The sequence below is a fragment of the Lathamus discolor genome, chromosome 1 (assembly GCF_037157495.1).
Source record: "Lathamus discolor isolate bLatDis1 chromosome 1, bLatDis1.hap1, whole genome shotgun sequence".
NCBI classification, from domain to species: domain Eukaryota; kingdom Metazoa; phylum Chordata; class Aves; order Psittaciformes; family Psittacidae; genus Lathamus; species Lathamus discolor.
This window is the reverse complement of record NC_088884.1, coordinates 93,915,515-93,932,740: the sequence shown is the minus strand read 5'-3', so window position 1 is coordinate 93,932,740 and position 17,226 is coordinate 93,915,515. Positions and strand designations below refer to the sequence as shown.

Sequence of the window (17,226 nt, the reverse complement as noted above, 5' to 3'; positions counted from 1 at the left end):
TTCTGGCCTATTTTGTTTCTTTACCTTTTTTTTTTCTTGTGGTTAATAAACAAAATTATTCTGTCTCTATTATAACAGACTCCTATTGCAGAGAATAATGTATTTTTGTTTCAGTTATTCTGTGACTTTTGTAATAAGGAATAAAAGGCAACTTGGGTGGGGAAGCTGTCTCTCCCCTGCTTGTAGTAGCCCCCTGCTCTGGAGTACTTGGTCTCAGGTAGGATCTATGGACTATGACCTTGTATTTTAGTTGGGGATAGAGGCTGCCAAGCAGCTCTGTGACCTTGGGTTTGATACCTGTTACCTGCAGTGCCTGGAGGAGAGAGAATGCATTAACCTGGAGCTGCCAGTAGGTTCACTGCTTTGCTGATGGAGCTGAGCAAGATCCAACACTATTCACACATTATTACAAAGTCAGACTGAATTTATTACTCTCCAGCAATTAAAAAAAGGCAGAAGACAACATCTAGAGATTGTGTTGTTATTTAAGGGGCAGCAAAGCTTTGTATAATTCACATAGGTCAAGTGATGAAAACATAACATAACTCAGATCCTTGCAGTCCAAAGGAAGGACAGAAATGGGGAACACCAACCCCCAGCAGCTTACCCCATTAAGCTACTGGTATTGCAGAGACCAATGTACATACAGCAACATACGGATCTGTAAGGATTTAAACTGGCTGTTTACATAAGGATGGCACTTGATTCTTTTGACAAACACATGGAAGTGCGCTAAGCTTTCCTCAGATCAAGTCACAGTTGGAACAATTCCACAAGTACTGCATTTCTAGGACAATGCTGTTGTAAAAAAAGGGGGGGAAAAAAAAGGTAAAAAAAAGGAAACATGTACAACAGTACATAGAGTTTTATAGTAAAACAGTATCTGAACAGATTCAGTTGTCCTTCTTTTACTGAAGCATATACAGCTTTACAAAATATAAACCTTCCAAAGGTCAAGTTCAAAAGCTTAGGAGAGGCTTTGCTAATTCTAAAGATAACAGCCAAAATATCATTGCTTTTAGAAAGTATGTATGTGGTTTATTTTTTTAATTTTTTTTTAGCCTTGCAAGGTAAACCATGAACTTGAGTAACACCTGTGTAAGCCCAGCAGCATCCACTGCATCAACTGAAGACGACTCCTCTGGGAATGCTCTCATTCAGTTCCTGTTCTATAAGTTTGATGTCCTCCAAGTCGTCCTTTATGATGCTAATTAGGTGACTCAGGCCTTCTTGCTGCTGCTTCAGATGCTGCAGATAGGTAGTTTAAAAAACAGCATGAGCATAGTCCAACTTAACAGATTTAAGGTAGTATTTCTCAAAGGTACGGTGGCCTTGGCTGATTGAAAAGCCTGGTATAATTTCTTAGACAGATCTCCCAAGTTCCTGTGTAGCTGGCTTAAGTTACGAAGCTAAAAGAGCATCCCTGGATTCTCCCCAGTAATACCTACTTGCTTGATTTCCCTTAAGAGGTCTGCATCTACATAATAGCGCTCTTCAGCCCGCACAGCTCCAAAGTGGTTTTGCATCCTGATCTGGGACATGAGCTCATTCAGTCTGCCCTGGGAAGAGAGACAGGCTTAAACCAAACCCAACTCATTCACAGCTGTCAGAGCTCTAGCATGTACCACTCCTTGAGGCACCAGGGCTGGAAGCACTGCTGCTCATTCCATTTTAAACTTCTTTTTTGGGGAGGGGGGAGGGAGAGGAAAAGACATGCAAAAGGCAAGCCACTTCAATACTTCTCCAAACTGAAAAGTACTTAAATACCTATGAGTGATGCAGCAAAGAGCATGACGCTACAATGCAGCAATACTGCTAGACTTTTCTTCTGAAAGCTTTCCACAAGAACTCTACATGCATGGTTTGGAAAACTTGCATTCTTCTGTGAGGAAAAAACAAAGTTGTTAGCAAAGTGCTATTAACTACTCACCTTGAACTGCGTAGGTGCGTTAAGTTCACATTGAATTGTATCTAACTGTACACGAAGCTGCTCTTCGTCTGCCTGGATGGCATAACCGCTTTTCCTTTGGATCTCCTGCTTTATTAACACCTACCAAAAGAAGTCTTTCAGGTTCATTAGAGATGACTTCACCCATCTTTCCCCACTAACCCAACCATGTCTTTTTGTCCTTCCACCAGCTTGTCTCTCATCAGATTTACTCTCTTTAGTCTGTTCCTCTGTGACCTTGGGGCAGTCCCACAGCTTCCAAATACTGACAGTGTACTTCCCACAGCAGTATGACATGCTGTGCATTGGAGGCCTTCCCTGAGACCTCTGCTGTTACTAAAATAACACCATTTGATGAAGTCAGAATTTCATTCTCAACATCATCCATGTACAAAATTGCACAGGTCATCCTGCCCTCTCTGTTTGCCTTCTGGCACTACACTGTATATCAGAATGAGTTTCTTAGACTATCCATGTTACCTGTAATGTTCTGTGAGACAGTGCCATCAGTTTCCTTTTGTACTGGGCAATTTTTGCCATAGTTGTCGTTTGGTTTTTCTGCAGCTCACTGATATCTTCTGATATTATCTGCAGAGGAGGTGGAGTCAGTTAGAAACCATAGGAGTTTCTGATAATAGAACACATTAGTCCTGATCTGAAATGAGGAGTTTCAAAGATGCTTTCAGAAAGCTTTTTGCTTTTTACGGCTCTGATTTCTATTTATTTTCATATGCAACTGATTTTCAGAAGGTATCAGAAAACCGGGCACCCAAATTAAGAGTCCATGCCAGTGCAACTTAATTCAGCTGGTTTGGATTAGCCTGTAACAACACAGGAAACTTGAACCTGAAAAAAACCCAAGCCAAACTGCACTGCTCAGTTTTGGCCAAAAGATATAATGAAGAAATATATGAAGAAACAGAGTCACAGCCCCATGCGCATGGTTCCAGTTTTCAAAATAGGCATAGGGGGAGGCTCTTTAATAGCCCATCTTTCATCAACAGCAAGCAGTCATGATAAGATAAGAAACCTTACATCTAATCGAGTTTGATGCTGTTTGGTCATCTGATCTTGGACCTTCAATCTTCTCAACAGTTCCTTGAAGCCCACCAATGGCACAGGAATAAGTCTGTAAGAATACAAATATCTCTTACAACACATTTTCATATTAAATAGGTGATGTGAATTAATAATCATGAACATAATCTACTATGAAGTTACAGATCATCTTGGTTGATTACAAAATAAGACATATCTTGTTTTGCTATGTTCTACAGTCCTCACTGTTTCTAACAACCCGCTCCTGTTTCATAAAGAAATCAGCCTGAGCTATCTGTAATCACTGGAGGGTACAAGGGTACAACACTTTCAGCTGCAGGAATAAAGAGAAAAAAACTATAATGGCTGCAAAAACTAAGTCACAATAACCAGTTCATATAATGGAGGACACAACAACTGGAAGTAATCCAAGTAATAAGGCTCTTGATCCTGACAAACCTTATGCGCCTAAGCGGGTAAAGGGATTAGACTGGCACTTCTAGTAATCCTCACTGCTTCAAAAGAGATCAGCACTTGATGAAGTTATTCTCTAATTAGTTTCTTACAAGTTACCTGAAGGGTACTAAACAATATTGTATATTTTTCACCTTTGTGTAATACTGATACAGACTATTAGACTTACTTGTCAGGGTCAGGATTGTCAACTTTGGCTTGTTCCCATATAATAGGATCAACACCTTAAAAAAACAGACAAGTTTTTAGTGTGGATAGATCTGAACAGGTATCATATCTTACAGCTGTTACAAACCTTCTCAACTATGCTAACCTGAATGACTGTTATACAAATTAAGGTTCACTAAGTAAATCTTGGTCGCGGATCATGGCACTAAGTTCAGTCCAAAAGGCTGTCAATCACTTCTACTGGTTTGAAAGCATAGGAAAGGAACAACCCACAGGTAATCAAATGGGACAATCCATATGTCAAGGTGAAAAGTTCCTGCTGATCCTACCGTACGCTACACCTGGGTCATCTTTCTTCTTCAAGTTGGTTATTGCATAAAATGAAATACCAAAAAGTCAGTAATTAAGTGATCAAAGTACCAAACCAGTGGGAAAAGTAATCCCAGTAAGAATTATCATAGTTCCTAACAGGATTTATTTACGGATTTTATCTGTTGACAGAAGAATTGTTTGCTTTGTCATTAACTGCTTCCCTGGCTAATTACATAAAGAAAAAGCAGTTTAACTGTGCATGTGCATTAGCATCATGATGCAAGATATTACTCTCCAAAACTCAGTGCAAATCAGATCCATGTATGAAATGCACGTACGTAGGCATGCTAGTTAAAAACAAACAGAACAGAGATAGGGAAGCAACTGACTTTCTTGTAAGAGCTCTTGCCTTTATACCAAAACTCTTGGGGTGTGCCTGCTTCTCCTGAGCTCAGGACTAACACCTCTCCTTGCCCACCCTACTGCTTGTAAGCCTACAACTTCAGCTTCCCTCTCAGTCATGGACTAACAACATGTGCCCAACCATCATTACACAGGCCTCATGATACACCTCCAACACTAAACGGCTAACTTGCTTGTGCACAGAGCAGTTACTCCCCAGCACTGCAGCAGCTGGGAAACAGTGCAGCTTGTCTCTGTCCTGCAGGAACAGGCCAAGTTCATTTTTGCCATCCAGATGATATAACCTTTGCTGTGCTTTTAAACACTATGGTCTTACTGAACATGCTCCACACTGGCTGCTGGAAACCACAGGCTGCTTCCCCTGACCCCCTGCAGGGAATTCCCTTCAAGTATTACATGGGATACTGTATAGACACAGCATTAGCTACAATTATCCTCTGAAATGGCACAAATGGCACTTGCCTACTCTAAAACAAAGCTATGTACTACCTTTGGCCACATATATAGGCTAAGCGACTCCACTGAAAATTAGGCAGTGAATACAGGACACAATTACTCTGCTATTGAACTTTTTTTTTTTAACTGCACAAGTTGAAGGGGTTTATGACGGCTGTATCATATAGTATAGTGGTGTGTGGCATATTACTGATAAATCATAACTGTATTGGCAGACTACACTGCACAGCAAAACCTGCTGTCATTAAACCCATTACAAGAGTATGTCAGAGTGCCTTGGAAACTCCTGTAGTTTTAAAAGGTGTTTTCCAATTGCCCAACACCATCATTTTTCCCAGAGGCCCAAAAAAGCTGCAGCAGAGGTCCAGCTGTGCCCCTGTGCAGCCCCAGACCACATACCAGCAGGAGGATTCTGCAGGAGCTGTTTGACTTGTGCTGGGGAAAGCTCTGTTCGGGCCATAGAGAAGCTGACCCCCAGCTGCTGCAGAGATGACTTGATGTTGGGTTGTTCAAAGTGCGCGTAGAGGGTTGTTGCAGGTACTCTCCTCGAGGTGCCATTGGGTGAGCGTTCAACAACATAAATTATCACTTCTGTCCTGAGCCAGACAACATGTACACTGTCAGAAAGAGGTCTGCAGTACACAGAAACTAACACAACAAAGAACAACCCTAAATCAAAGTTACCACCTCTCCCAGCCGACAGTTAACTTCTGCGAGGTAACTGACATAGAAAACACCAGTAAACACAGGGTTTAACACAGCAAGGCAGAAAGAAAAAACTGACAATACTCTACAGAATTACATTCTGCCCCCTTTTTAACAACCATGTTATAAGGTGATACTACTACTACATTAAGAATAACCTAAAACCTTTGGTCTTTGAAACAGAATGAACAGTGTGAAAGTAAGAAGCAGAAATGTCAGTGTGCTGAATGAAGTACTTCAGGCAGAGTAGCCTGAGGCCCCCAGACAACTCCAAGCAGACAGCTCTCTGACATAACACATGCAGAATGAGACCACTCTGCTAGCCTTGGAACAGCTTTCCCACCAAAACAAACATCTGCGACATGGAACACTGCAAAGTCACTATTACAATACACCCCAATGCCATTCTATCTTATGCATGACCAAGTGAAAAAAACTTCACAGCTCCTAAAATACGAAGCATTTATCTCGTCCTCATGGTTAGCATCCTTATCTCCAACTTTTGCTGCTGAGCAGGGTCTGAAGAAGCCTATTTCCTGACCTTAGCTGAGGTCCTCAGCTTTGAACTCCAGCAAAAGCAAGTAACATACACAGGAAAGATAATAGTCTTAAAACCTTCAGAAAAAAGCAACACCAAGGAATGAGACACACAAAACTGAACTCGGGATAAACAGATCTAAAGTCAAGGAGAAAGAGAGCCAAAACAGACTAAGCACGTCCCTTTACAATATGCAATACTGGATAGAAAGCCAAAGCTGCATCAAGGTCACATACTGGTCATCCGGCATCGTTTTAACACCTTCTACGTTGACAGTGAGTGTCTGGTTTCCCCCCAGAATTTTGTGTAGTGATTCTACAAGCTGCTGCTGCTGGCTTCGAATATCTACTTCTTTTCTGTTAAAGACCAAGACCACAAGGCCATCTTCATCTTTGTTGTTGGGCATTAAACTGTAACCCACAGCCTGCAAACGAACAAACAAAAACTGGGGATGTATTACTTAGCAAAAACGTATCTATGTGGCATGAAGGGGAAGGGCTAAAGCCTTCAATCTGTAGAACAACTGGTTGAAAATTTAAGTCACTACATATTCAGCAATGCAGAAACATAGAATCTATTCACTTTAAATGTTATCTCACAAGGCCACCAGCTTTTGAAACAGTCTAAATACTTAGAAAAATTATCCACTTTCATTTAAAAAAAAAAAAAAAAAAAAAAAAAGAAAAGCAGCTATGGACGGGGAGAGGCCAACTCAACAGTGTATTTGTGTTACTTCACAGCTGATACCAACCAGGAACATGGTACAAATCTACACATTTTCCAAGTTGCAAAAGGAACTAGAGGACCAAGCTTCAATACAGAACAATCACTAGAGTTCCAGAATAGTTTACAGTATTACCTTTCCAGATGCTTGAATGAAAACCAGTTACTGACATAACCAAACTGAAAGATAAGCCAATTATAAATCTTTATGGGTTTCTCAGCACTTTTCTCCTGTAGATCCAAGACAGTTTGCTTGGCAGTACAAGTCAAAACACAGACACAGTGTATTTCTACTAGATAAGACATGCATCAAGTAAGAACTTCGGAGAGTCAATTTTCTTTGTGTAAGTGCCAAGTTCTGTTTGTACAACTGCTTATAAAGTTTAATGTTATCTTTATCCTTGCTGTGATAAAGCTGTGGTAAGGTTAATTGTTTAATTCAACCTCATAATCTAATACAGGAACACTTTCTGCCATCCATTCTAAGTAACATCATGCTTTACCCATTTCAAAAATCCCCTGTCAACTCCAGTGTAAACTCCATGTGACTTACGTAAGAAAGATCTAAACTGTTAAATCATTATAAGCAGAGCAGCTGTTTCCGTCTCATCTTGCCCATAAACTGTCATTGTCTCATTGTCACCGGTGACATATTAGGCAGTGAGTGCTTTTTAAGGCCCTGACACTGTGTCTGAATGGGTGACTTGCGCCTTTCCCCTTGTGTAAGTTCAGCTGAAGAGAGAAATGATTTGGAGATGTGCCCAAGAGCCTGAGCTTTGTCAGTGGAGGGTAACTCCCTACCACTATGAGTCAGCCTTCTTCAGTTGGGCCATCCTGTGGTGCAGCACAACGACAGCTAAGCAAGAATTTGAGTTTAAACACATGCCTTTCACTTTCATGGCTGTGAAAGAGGCCCACCCCATGGGGAACAACTTGCCAGTACATGGAAGATTAAATCTCATCATGTGCAAAGCAGTACTAAGACCACACATACATTTGGTCTTAAACACATCTTTCACAATTTCTTTATGCAATTAAGCATTTTCAAACTGTAACAGATTATCTGCTTTGTTGTGGTCCTTTAAATGAGGGCCTGTATCACATGCCTTAGAAGCACACTTTTCTTGGTGAAGACCTGCATGCTTCTCATTTGTTCTAGAGCTGGAACTGGGTACCAAGTGCATTCCTTGAACACCTGTGAAACCCTTTGGGCAATGCTTCATTCTTATTAGATGTCTGATGCTTACAGAGGCAATAAACCAAACTAACTTATGACACTCTGCTCCAATACCCATGCTACCAACTTCTCCAACATTTTCTTTAGGCATCTGCCACTGCTGGCATTCATGGAACTTTTCAGTATGTAACTTTAGGTATGCAGATTCATAATGGTATTAATAACACTCAAGTCACAGGGACAAAAGTAAGCCTAGTATGTGGCACTGTCTAACCTGAAAGGAAAACTTCTTCTAGTAAATGAAACTCTAAGATAATAAATTTTGCATCACACAACTAATACTTTGTAATTTTTCAAAGGCCAGAAAGCTATAAAGCTATTTCACGCCACAACTTACGGGAAAGCAAGCTTTCAGGAACAATGTCAACAAAATATTCAAGGTAACACCTAAAAAGATAATGCAGCAGAAGCCAAATATTTGTTACCCAGGCACTCAGTTGCTGTAAAGATTTTATAAAACTGTCATGATGTGCATAATCGAAACTAGTTTTAATTAGGTATTAACCTACATTCAGGTTAGAAAGTTTGTACTTCAAAAGAACTGGCTTGGGAAAGGAGGATATCACCATCCCTGACCCCAATCCACTGACAAGCTTGAAGCTTAGCAAGAAAGTCGTCTTTTGCTCAGATGAGAAGCAGGACATGGAATAGCTGACAATATCACATAGGGCACAGAGTGAGCTTTAGCACTGGCAAGTATAAAGGCAGCAGAAATCTGAAGGCTGGTGTACTTAAAATGGTACGTACAGGCCAGGTTCATAGAGGGTCTTTCTAATGTAAACAAAGCAAAGAAAGACCCTGAAGTTCTTCTTCCAGCTGTTTACAGTTTCTTTTGGATGCTATTTAGAAAGTTATTTTAAATAGTTTCTGTAATACTATAACCCAAACAAATACCTACTGGAATTAATTCCTAGAGATCTGCTGCAACTACACACATACTAATCTGAATACTATCACATGAAAATGTCATTTTCACGATCTACATATGCACCTGTTATCTAGTACTGTAACAATGTCCAGATTTCCAGCATCTTCAAATCTTTTCATTAGCACGCATCAGAACTGTGTACATCACCTGGAAAAACACTCTTTCAGAATACTCTTAACAGAAATTATATCTGATGTAATGTTCACAAGACCCTCCACTACCCAGCAAGTAGTGCAATTGCTTCAGAACTGTTTGTGGGCAGATGAACAATTCATACCTTAAACCTGCAGAAAGGGTTTTCCTGTGTGAACTCCACCGGTGCAATGTTATTGTTGAAGTACCCTTTGCCTGTACCCCAGAAGGCCTGCAGCTGGTTCCATTTTGCTAAAATAGCATCTCTCTCATCTCCTAAGAGTGTTGGAGCTGAGAGGGCACTTGCTGTGTTGATCAGCTGGTTTGACTGGGCAGGGGTCTGAGCAGGCTGGCTGAACAACCCACTTCCTAATGCTGTGTAGGATGAAGGAAAACGAATTAACTCTTTTATCAACCAAGAGACTCATTTGTTAACACACACCATCTGTGTACCATTGGTATCACTTCTTTCATATTTTGAGAAGCACAGAATAAATAATCAAAATTGGATAATGTTTTTTAAAAGTGTCTTTTCATACTCAATATTCATCAGCAACAGAAGTTTCTGAACTCTGAGTTAGAAGATTAGTTTTTCTTTAAATAAGACATTTATATCAACACAAGACATCATGTGGCACCTTCAAGACCTCAGTCTGAAGGACAGATTTGCTGTTATAAATTCAGTGCACTCAGTCTGCAGCTGGTCATGATCCAAGTCACATTTAAACTAAACTCAACCCCACTTCCTCACCTTTCTAGTAATGCTATCATTGCGAGCACCAATTCTGTAACTACCCCTAACCACCACCAAACCAAAGGGAGATTTGCTGTTGGAAACTGAAGGGTGAAACTCAGACACTTGTTTGAGCTCCTCAAGGGCTGCAATCACAGGCATTTCAAAAGCCAAGTTTCTGAGAAGTATCCATTGATCAGAAGAGAAGTGTAACAGCCCCCTTTTATAACACACTTCCATTCAACTACTTGCATGCCTGCTGCAGCCTTATGCTTTTGTTGCCAAGAAAGGGGTAAATCAAGAGAAGGCTGTACTTACTGGTCTGTTGCTGCTGGGTGCCAAAGCCTCCAAAGCCCAGCCCAGTTCCCAACCCACTGCCTAAGCCAGTTCCAGTGCCTGTGCCAAAACTAGTACCAAATCCAAAGCCTTTGTTCTGGGTAGCACCAAAGAGTCCTGGGGAAATAAGCAAATAATTATTGAGAAGAAGATACCTGCTCAATCCAAAACATTATTGTGAAGGGCTTATGCCCCACAGTTTGTTCTAAAGCAAATCCTTTTGGACTTGTACTATCTTACCAGTGGTGCCTGTGTTGGTAGGAGCAGAAAAACTAAATGTTGGTCCCGCAGTGGTGGCAGTCGTCCCAAATCCTCCAAAAGCACCTAACAAAAAAAGACCACAAGTAAGGTAGATGGAACATTGTGAGAAACAGCTGTGCATAACACAACAAAAAACTGCAGGCACCAAGGAGTGTTATGAGAAGAGATGCTGACAGACAATGTGCTATATTTACAAGCATGTAGTTCACATAGATCATGGGTATCGAGTTTATAGCGGAGAAAACATGAACCAGATATCCAATACATCAATGGTGTGCCACAGAAGCAAGTAAAAAAGCAGCAGTGAGCTACCATCCTGCTCCTTTACCAGCAGGATGTGCTTCTCTTAATGACAGACAACTCATAATAGTATTACTTAGATTCCTTCTGAGGAATACATCAAATGGTCAGTGTGGTTGCTCAGTGTTTAACAAACAATCTGACCTGTGTGAGCTTCTGAAACATTCCTAACCTCTTCAGAGCAAAACCAGAAATGCATCAGGTAAAGGGTAGGGTGCACAAAATTGCTGTGTGCATAACAGGAATGCTGTCACAGCAACGATTTCTTTCTACACACAGGTAAAATTCTACAAGGTCTTTCTTTTTAAGCCCAGTTTCCCTACTATCCTCACTGTTAAATCTCATTTTGCAGTTCAGTATCTATCAGAGGAAGACAGACACAAAAGCGATCAGACTTCCACAGATTTTCAGGAAAACCAGTCAATGGCTAAAAGGAGAAGTGAGTGCCTGAGCTCCAACTCTGCCAGAAAGCCCCAAGAGAGCACCTTCTTCCCATCTGCCCCCTCAGAGGAGGTGCCCCAATACAGGGTGTCTGCGCCAGGAGAGGTGGATGGCCTCCTAGCACGTGAGGTTGCATGGGTGCTGAGTGCCACCATACTACCTCCTTGCTCCAGTGGTGCCAATGCACTGTACAGCCTGTGGACTTCTGACTAGCCCCAGGACACCAAGTTCTCTCCATTTCTAGCTGCTTTTACATATACTCAAATGAAGGAAAACAGTCTGTGACAAAGGATTTGTCAAAAAGATTCTGCTACTGCTTACTCACATGTCAACAACAAAAAAAAGTCTCTTAGACCTATGACACTTGCCATCCTCTTGTAGACATCAAAAAAAAAAAAAAAAAAAAAAAGCTTAGACCAAAGCTGACATGAAATCACGTTTTATTCTCATTCAGGAAACATCTTAATGCAAATGGAGAGAATTTGCTCCTTGTGATGTTTGAGCTACCAACGAGCAAGAAACCCTGGCAGCAGTGCCATCAGATAACACAATTTTTTAGGTAGTCTTTTACTCACAGTAAATGTAGTCATCCTTTCCAGAAAAGGGATCTAGGAGTGCACTGCTAAACACAATTAAGTATCCAAGTTCTCTCCTGCAGCAGTTCAAACCCAGATGAAGAAATACAGTCCAATAGTGTTCATACCAAACAAAAACAAAACCCTCACATGTACAAAACAGGTAAGAGCACTGCAGGGATGCACTAATACAGGGAGCAATGGCACTCTGGAATGAATGTAATTCCTCAACTAGCAGTGGCAACGAGACCCCATGAGCTAATTCTACATGAGTAAAAGCATTAGAAATCCATACAGTTAGTAATTTCATATGAAATGGAAAAGACTTAACTTGAAATGGTATCACCTGATCCTTAGAACTGGTAGCTCTACATGGGCTAGGAACAGTTCTTACAGTCAGCACTCAGTACACGCACCACGCAGGTGATCTCTTAATAAAAGCCTGGAGTGAGTGCGTTTCAGAACAGCCTTCGGGAAAAAGAGGTCACAGGAAGGGCTGTTCATTTTGTGCTGATTGTATACAAGTTGTTTCTCCACAGAAACTATGTGGTGCATTCATGACAGCTGATGGAGGGCCAATGAGGAGACACAGGGGGAAGATGGAAAACATGACTGCAGTAGTCCAAGAATCTCATGTCAGGAAACGTGGAGTTAGGGACCAGCTCTGCAATGGCTCATGATTGTCTGGGTCTGAACAGAGAACTGATGCTGTTTTGCTAGGTAATTGATGCTCATTTTTGGGCTGGGTCAGACTGATATGTTACCACAATTCATTTCCATTTCAGAGACTGAGTATTTGGTACATTCATATTTTTCCTCAGCAGCTGTTTCTTCAGAATTTAATAGGCAAAACCTCTACAAGCCTGTGGCTCTCAAACCCATTCCACTTTCAAAGCTTTTATCTCCAGCCTTCACTGGATACGAAGAGTAGCACTAAATATGGATTCTCAGTTTAGAATGTAATTCTTGGACCCCTGCTATTAACATTTATAACAGAACAAGTATTTATGAATTATCTACCTGCACTTGCCAGACTGTTACCAAAATTGAATGGTGGAGTTGAGGTAGTGGAAACACCGAAATTCCCAATATTAAAATTCACTGCGGGATTAGCAGTTAAGCCAAAACCACCAAAATTAAACCCACTGGCAGTGGAGTTTGTAGTTTCAAGCCCACCAAATCCTGACAAGCGGGAAGCAGAAAAAGAGCAAGGTAACATTAGTTCTAAACAAAAGGTAGGTTCAGGAAAGAAAAACTCAAATATTTTTCCATCACCATAGACAAGACAGGCATAGTTAAAAACAAGAGTAATATATTAACTGGCATTAAACATTATTTACTGAACACAAGAAGGACAGTTAAAAGTTTTCTGTTTGACCCACTCTCCCTACTCCACTGCTATCAGCGTGTTATTTTTCAACTATACTGTATACAAAGCAGGCAACACTTTTCCTATCTTATTACAAAGCTACACATGAAAATATCCATGCAATTAAACATTCCTGTTAAGAGGAATATTTAACCACCTAAGATTGCCCGATACAGCTGCACCTGCACTAGCAGCACCAACAGTACCATAATTATTTCATAAGCTATCAGGAAGACAAGAATAAATTATTTTCACGCTAATACCATACCTACACATGAGCAGCAATGGCAGAATAACCACAAATTACAAGTCCAGCCCCCAAGGCACCACGTGTACCTCAAATACTCCCGGGCACAGTTATTCAAGTTGTATTTGCAAACTCTGTCAGCTCCAGTGCTTGATGATAACTTACCTGATGCATCCACGTTTTTTTCAGCTCTAAGAAAAATGCTAACACAGCAGCTCCCCAATTCTCTCCTAGGAGGAGCTGGGAACATCTTCACATTAGACAGACAATGGCAAGTGTGATCCCAGAACTCCCTCTAATATTGGTCTGTGAGCACCATAAACCCTGTACAAGCAGCGCAAGATTATCTTTTACTTGGAGATGAGGCCAGAAAGTTTGTGCCTAAATCAGAGTGAAAGACCACATGGTACAGACCAGGCTAACTACAGTGAAGATGAGCCCTTTCCAAAGGACTTATCCAGAGTGTCTACTCTGAGTAAGAGCCAACAAAGATTTCACTAAGTTTGAGTAAGGCACATTCTGGCTTATGTTTCACCAAGACTGAGTGTCAATTAACAGCAGCAAAACAAAGGAAAAAAGGCTTTTTCCATTGTGCAAATTAAACACTTTTGCATTGCTCGAAAATTAAATTTCAAGAGCATCCCAATCTGTGGAGAAGTGGCTAACAGAGAAAGGTCATGTTCCCATCAACGAGCTGAAACAAGACATCTGTGTAGAATGGTGCAGACTTACTAGCACCAGATAATGAGGAACTGAAGGACACCGGCAAACAGCAATATGCTATGACTAATCACAGCCAAGGACACTAAGCGATAAGTGCATGAGAAGGAGGATGGTGGGGGGCTGCACGGTGTAGCTGTAAAAGTGTAGAGCTTACGCAATACCTTATTTGTGCCAGAACCAATCAAGTGCCTAGTATTTGCATATTCACTGTTATATTAACCGAAGGTAGAAGCCCAATAAACGAATCGTGCTTATTGATCACAATGGTCGTGTTGATTCCTCCCTGCTGCAACACCAATCAAACAGGAACACTACTGCAATCAAAAGTGATGATCCAAGTGACCTGGCAGCATTAACCAGACACCACTGAGCATCAATCACCAGGGCACAAGTGCCCTAAGAGTAACTTACTCTTAGGACCTCCACTCTGCTCTTGTGAGCCCTCACTTGGAGTTATTGTGTGCAGTTCTGGTGTCCTCAACATAAAAAGGACATGGAACTGCTGGAACAAGTCCAGAGGAGGTCCACGAGGATGATCAGGGGACTGGAGCACCTCCCGTATGAAGACAGGCTGAGGAAGTTGGGGCTGCTCAGCCTGGAGAAGAGAAGGCTGCGTGGAGACCTCATAGCAGCCTTCCAGTACCTGAAGGGGGCCTATAGGGACGCTGGGGAGGGACTCCTCATCAGGGACTGTAGTGACAGGACAAGGGGTAACAGGTTCAAACTTAAACAGGGGAAGTTTAGATTGGATATAAGGAGGAAATTCTTTACTGTCAGGGTGGTGAGGCACTGGAATGGGTTGCCCAGCGAGGTTGTGAATGTTCCATCTCCGGTAGTGTTCAAGGCCAGGTTGGACAAAGCCTTGTATAGGATGGTTTAGTGTGAGGTGTCCCTGCCCATGGCAGGGGGGTTGGACCTAGATGATCTTAAGGTCCTTTCCAACCCTAACTATTCTATGATTCTATGAACTTACACTTCTTTGGGCAGGATGAAGACCCCGGACGTCCCCTGACACGGCCCACTGTTCAAGCGGGAAGGAGATAAAAACCGAACGGAACTCGACCAGTACGGCAGGAACCGTGTTTGACTGAAGGCGGGTGGGGAAAAACAGCGGGGTTGAAAACCAGGGAGAAAAGCGCATCTCACCGGCTCTGCCGCGGACAGACGAGCAGGAACGGCTACGCCCGGCCCCGCCGAAGCCACGCCGAAAGCAGCTCCCCGCGGCCGTGCCCGCCGCGCCCCGGACAAACAAGGGACCGGGGTCTCCGCCACCGCTGAGAGGCTGCGGATTGCCCCGAGGGGGAGACGACAGGCCGCCCCGGCGCACCGGCACCGCTGTGCGGCTACGGATCGGTATCACAGGGGTGCCCGGGCGCACCGGCACCGATGAGGAGCTGCGGATGGGGATCACAGGGGTGCCCGGGCGCACCGGCACCGATGAGGAGCTGCGGATGGGGATCACAGGGGTGCCCGGGCGCACCGGCACCGATGAGGGGCTGCGGATGGGGATCACAGGGGTGCCCGGGCGCACCGGCACCGATGAGGAGCTGCGGATGGGGATCATAGGGGTGCCTGGGCGCACCGGCACCGATGAAGAGCTGCGGAGCGGGATCACAGGGGTGCCCGGGCGTACCGGCACCGATGAGGAGCTGCGGATGGGGATCATAGGGGTACCCGGGCGCACCGGCACCGATGAGGAGCTGCGGAGCGGGATCACAGGGGTGCCCGGGCGCCCCGGCACCGCTGAGGAACTGCGGGTGGGTATGAAGTGAGTATTCGGCCGCCCCGCCATCGCTGAGGGGCTGCGGATGGGTATGAAGAGGGTTGTCCGCACGTCCCAGCACCGCTGAGGGGCTACGGATTGCTCCGAGGAGAGCACCGCGAGCCCGACCACCGCTGAGGGGGCACGCGCCCCAAGGACCGTTGGGGATCGGCTACCGCGCCGCAGGGAGACAACACCCGCCGCAGCCGCCCCACAGTCCCTCCCCGGACCGGGATCCTCTTTGCTCACCGGTGGGGTTGGCAGCCCCAGCGCCCGCCGTCGCCCCGAAGTTGAAGGCCATGAGGTGCCGGATGGCGGAGCCGCGGTGTGATCCGGGGAGCCCCGGTCGGCGCAACCATGAAATAAACCTTTCCGCCGCCTTCCGGCCGCTGCTGCCAAGCGCTTCCGGGTTGTATCTCTGCGAGCGGTGGCGTCGGGCGTGCGTGTGTGTGACGGGAGGGGCAGGCAGGTACCGGGGCGTGCTGCAGGGGGGCACTCCCCGTTCCCGGCAGGGATTGATGACTCGGGCGCGGCTGCGCCCTCCACCAGATTTCCGCCCAGGACATGTTCCTTGCAGCAAGTTGGGGCTGTTCAGCCTGAAAAAGGCTCCGGGGTCACCTTAGAGGAGCTTCCAGGGCCTAAAGGGGCTGACAGGAAACCTGGAGAGCGGCTTTTGACAAGGGCCTGTAGGGACAGGACAAGGGAGAATGGCTTTAACCTGACAGAGGGGAGATTTAAATTAGGCATTAGGAAGCTCTTCCCTGTGAGGGTGGTGAGGCCCTGGCACAGGCTGCCCAGAGAAGCTGTGGCGGCCCCATCCCTGGCAGTGTTCAAGGCCAGGTTAGATGGGGCTTGGAGCAACCTGCTCTCATGGAAGGTGTCCTGCCTGTGGCAGGGGGTTGAAACTGGATGAGCTTTAAGCTCCCTTCCAACCCAAACCATTCTATGATTCTGTGAATAGCACAAAAGGGGTAGTTGTAACTCCCACCAACACATCTGGCATCCAGACCATGCAAGAGCAGTATGTGGGTAAAAGCAGAGTTTCCCAGTGTTGTTTTACCACTCAGACAGCAACACTTTGGGGGTGTGTGAAGTGACAGTTTCAGCCTGCTGAATCTCCAGCACAACTCCCTTGACAAGATCACTGCAAGAAGTTGTGAGAAGCTGTTTGTTCCCCAGAGCAAGAGGCAGGCAAGTGTCTGACCGGAGCCCTTGGCTGAGGTTCAAGATACCAACTCTGGCCTCTGCCGTGGCAAACACTCTGAAGAGGCAAAGTTGCAACTGCAGTACTGCAAGGAGCCCACACTGTGCCTGGTGCTTTTAGCTAATACAAATGATAAATAATTACAGTAACTCAAACTTCCTGGGTGGGACTGGCTCCAGATGAACACATCACC

The 17,226-nt window shown here is 44.1% G+C and overlaps 1 protein-coding gene across 1 annotated transcript; it reads right to left on the bottom strand.

Moving 5' to 3' along the window:
• Positions 1-403: 403 nt before the first annotated feature.
• Positions 404-16,253, bottom strand: NUP54 (nucleoporin 54). Its single transcript, XM_065686845.1, has 12 exons — positions 16,079-16,253; positions 10,392-10,475; positions 10,134-10,268; positions 9,228-9,457; positions 6,299-6,486; positions 5,219-5,415; positions 3,630-3,684; positions 2,984-3,077; positions 2,429-2,536; positions 1,931-2,050; positions 1,449-1,559; positions 404-1,248 (listed from the first exon to the last, which is right to left on the bottom strand). The coding sequence occupies exons 1-12, from the start codon at positions 16,128-16,130 to the stop codon at positions 1,123-1,125; spliced, it is 1,500 nt and encodes a 499-aa protein (XP_065542917.1). The 5' UTR covers positions 16,131-16,253; the 3' UTR covers positions 404-1,122.
• Positions 16,254-17,226: the final 973 nt, after the last annotated feature.

What these genes read in the sequence shown, in the direction of transcription:
- NUP54 (XM_065686845.1), bottom strand. Translation starts at nt 16,130, where the DNA reads ATGGCCTTCAACTTCGGGGCGACGGCGGGCGCTGGGGCTGCCAACCCC. An exon ending in TACCAACACAGGCACCACTG is followed by an intron (nt 10,269 to 10,391) that starts GTAAGATAGTAC and finishes TTATTTCCCCAG; the next exon opens with GACTCTTTGGTGCTACCCAG. An exon ending in TCTTAAGGGAAATCAAGCAA is followed by an intron (nt 1,249 to 1,448) that starts GTAGGTATTACT and finishes ACCTATCTGCAG; the next exon opens with CATCTGAAGCAGCAGCAAGA.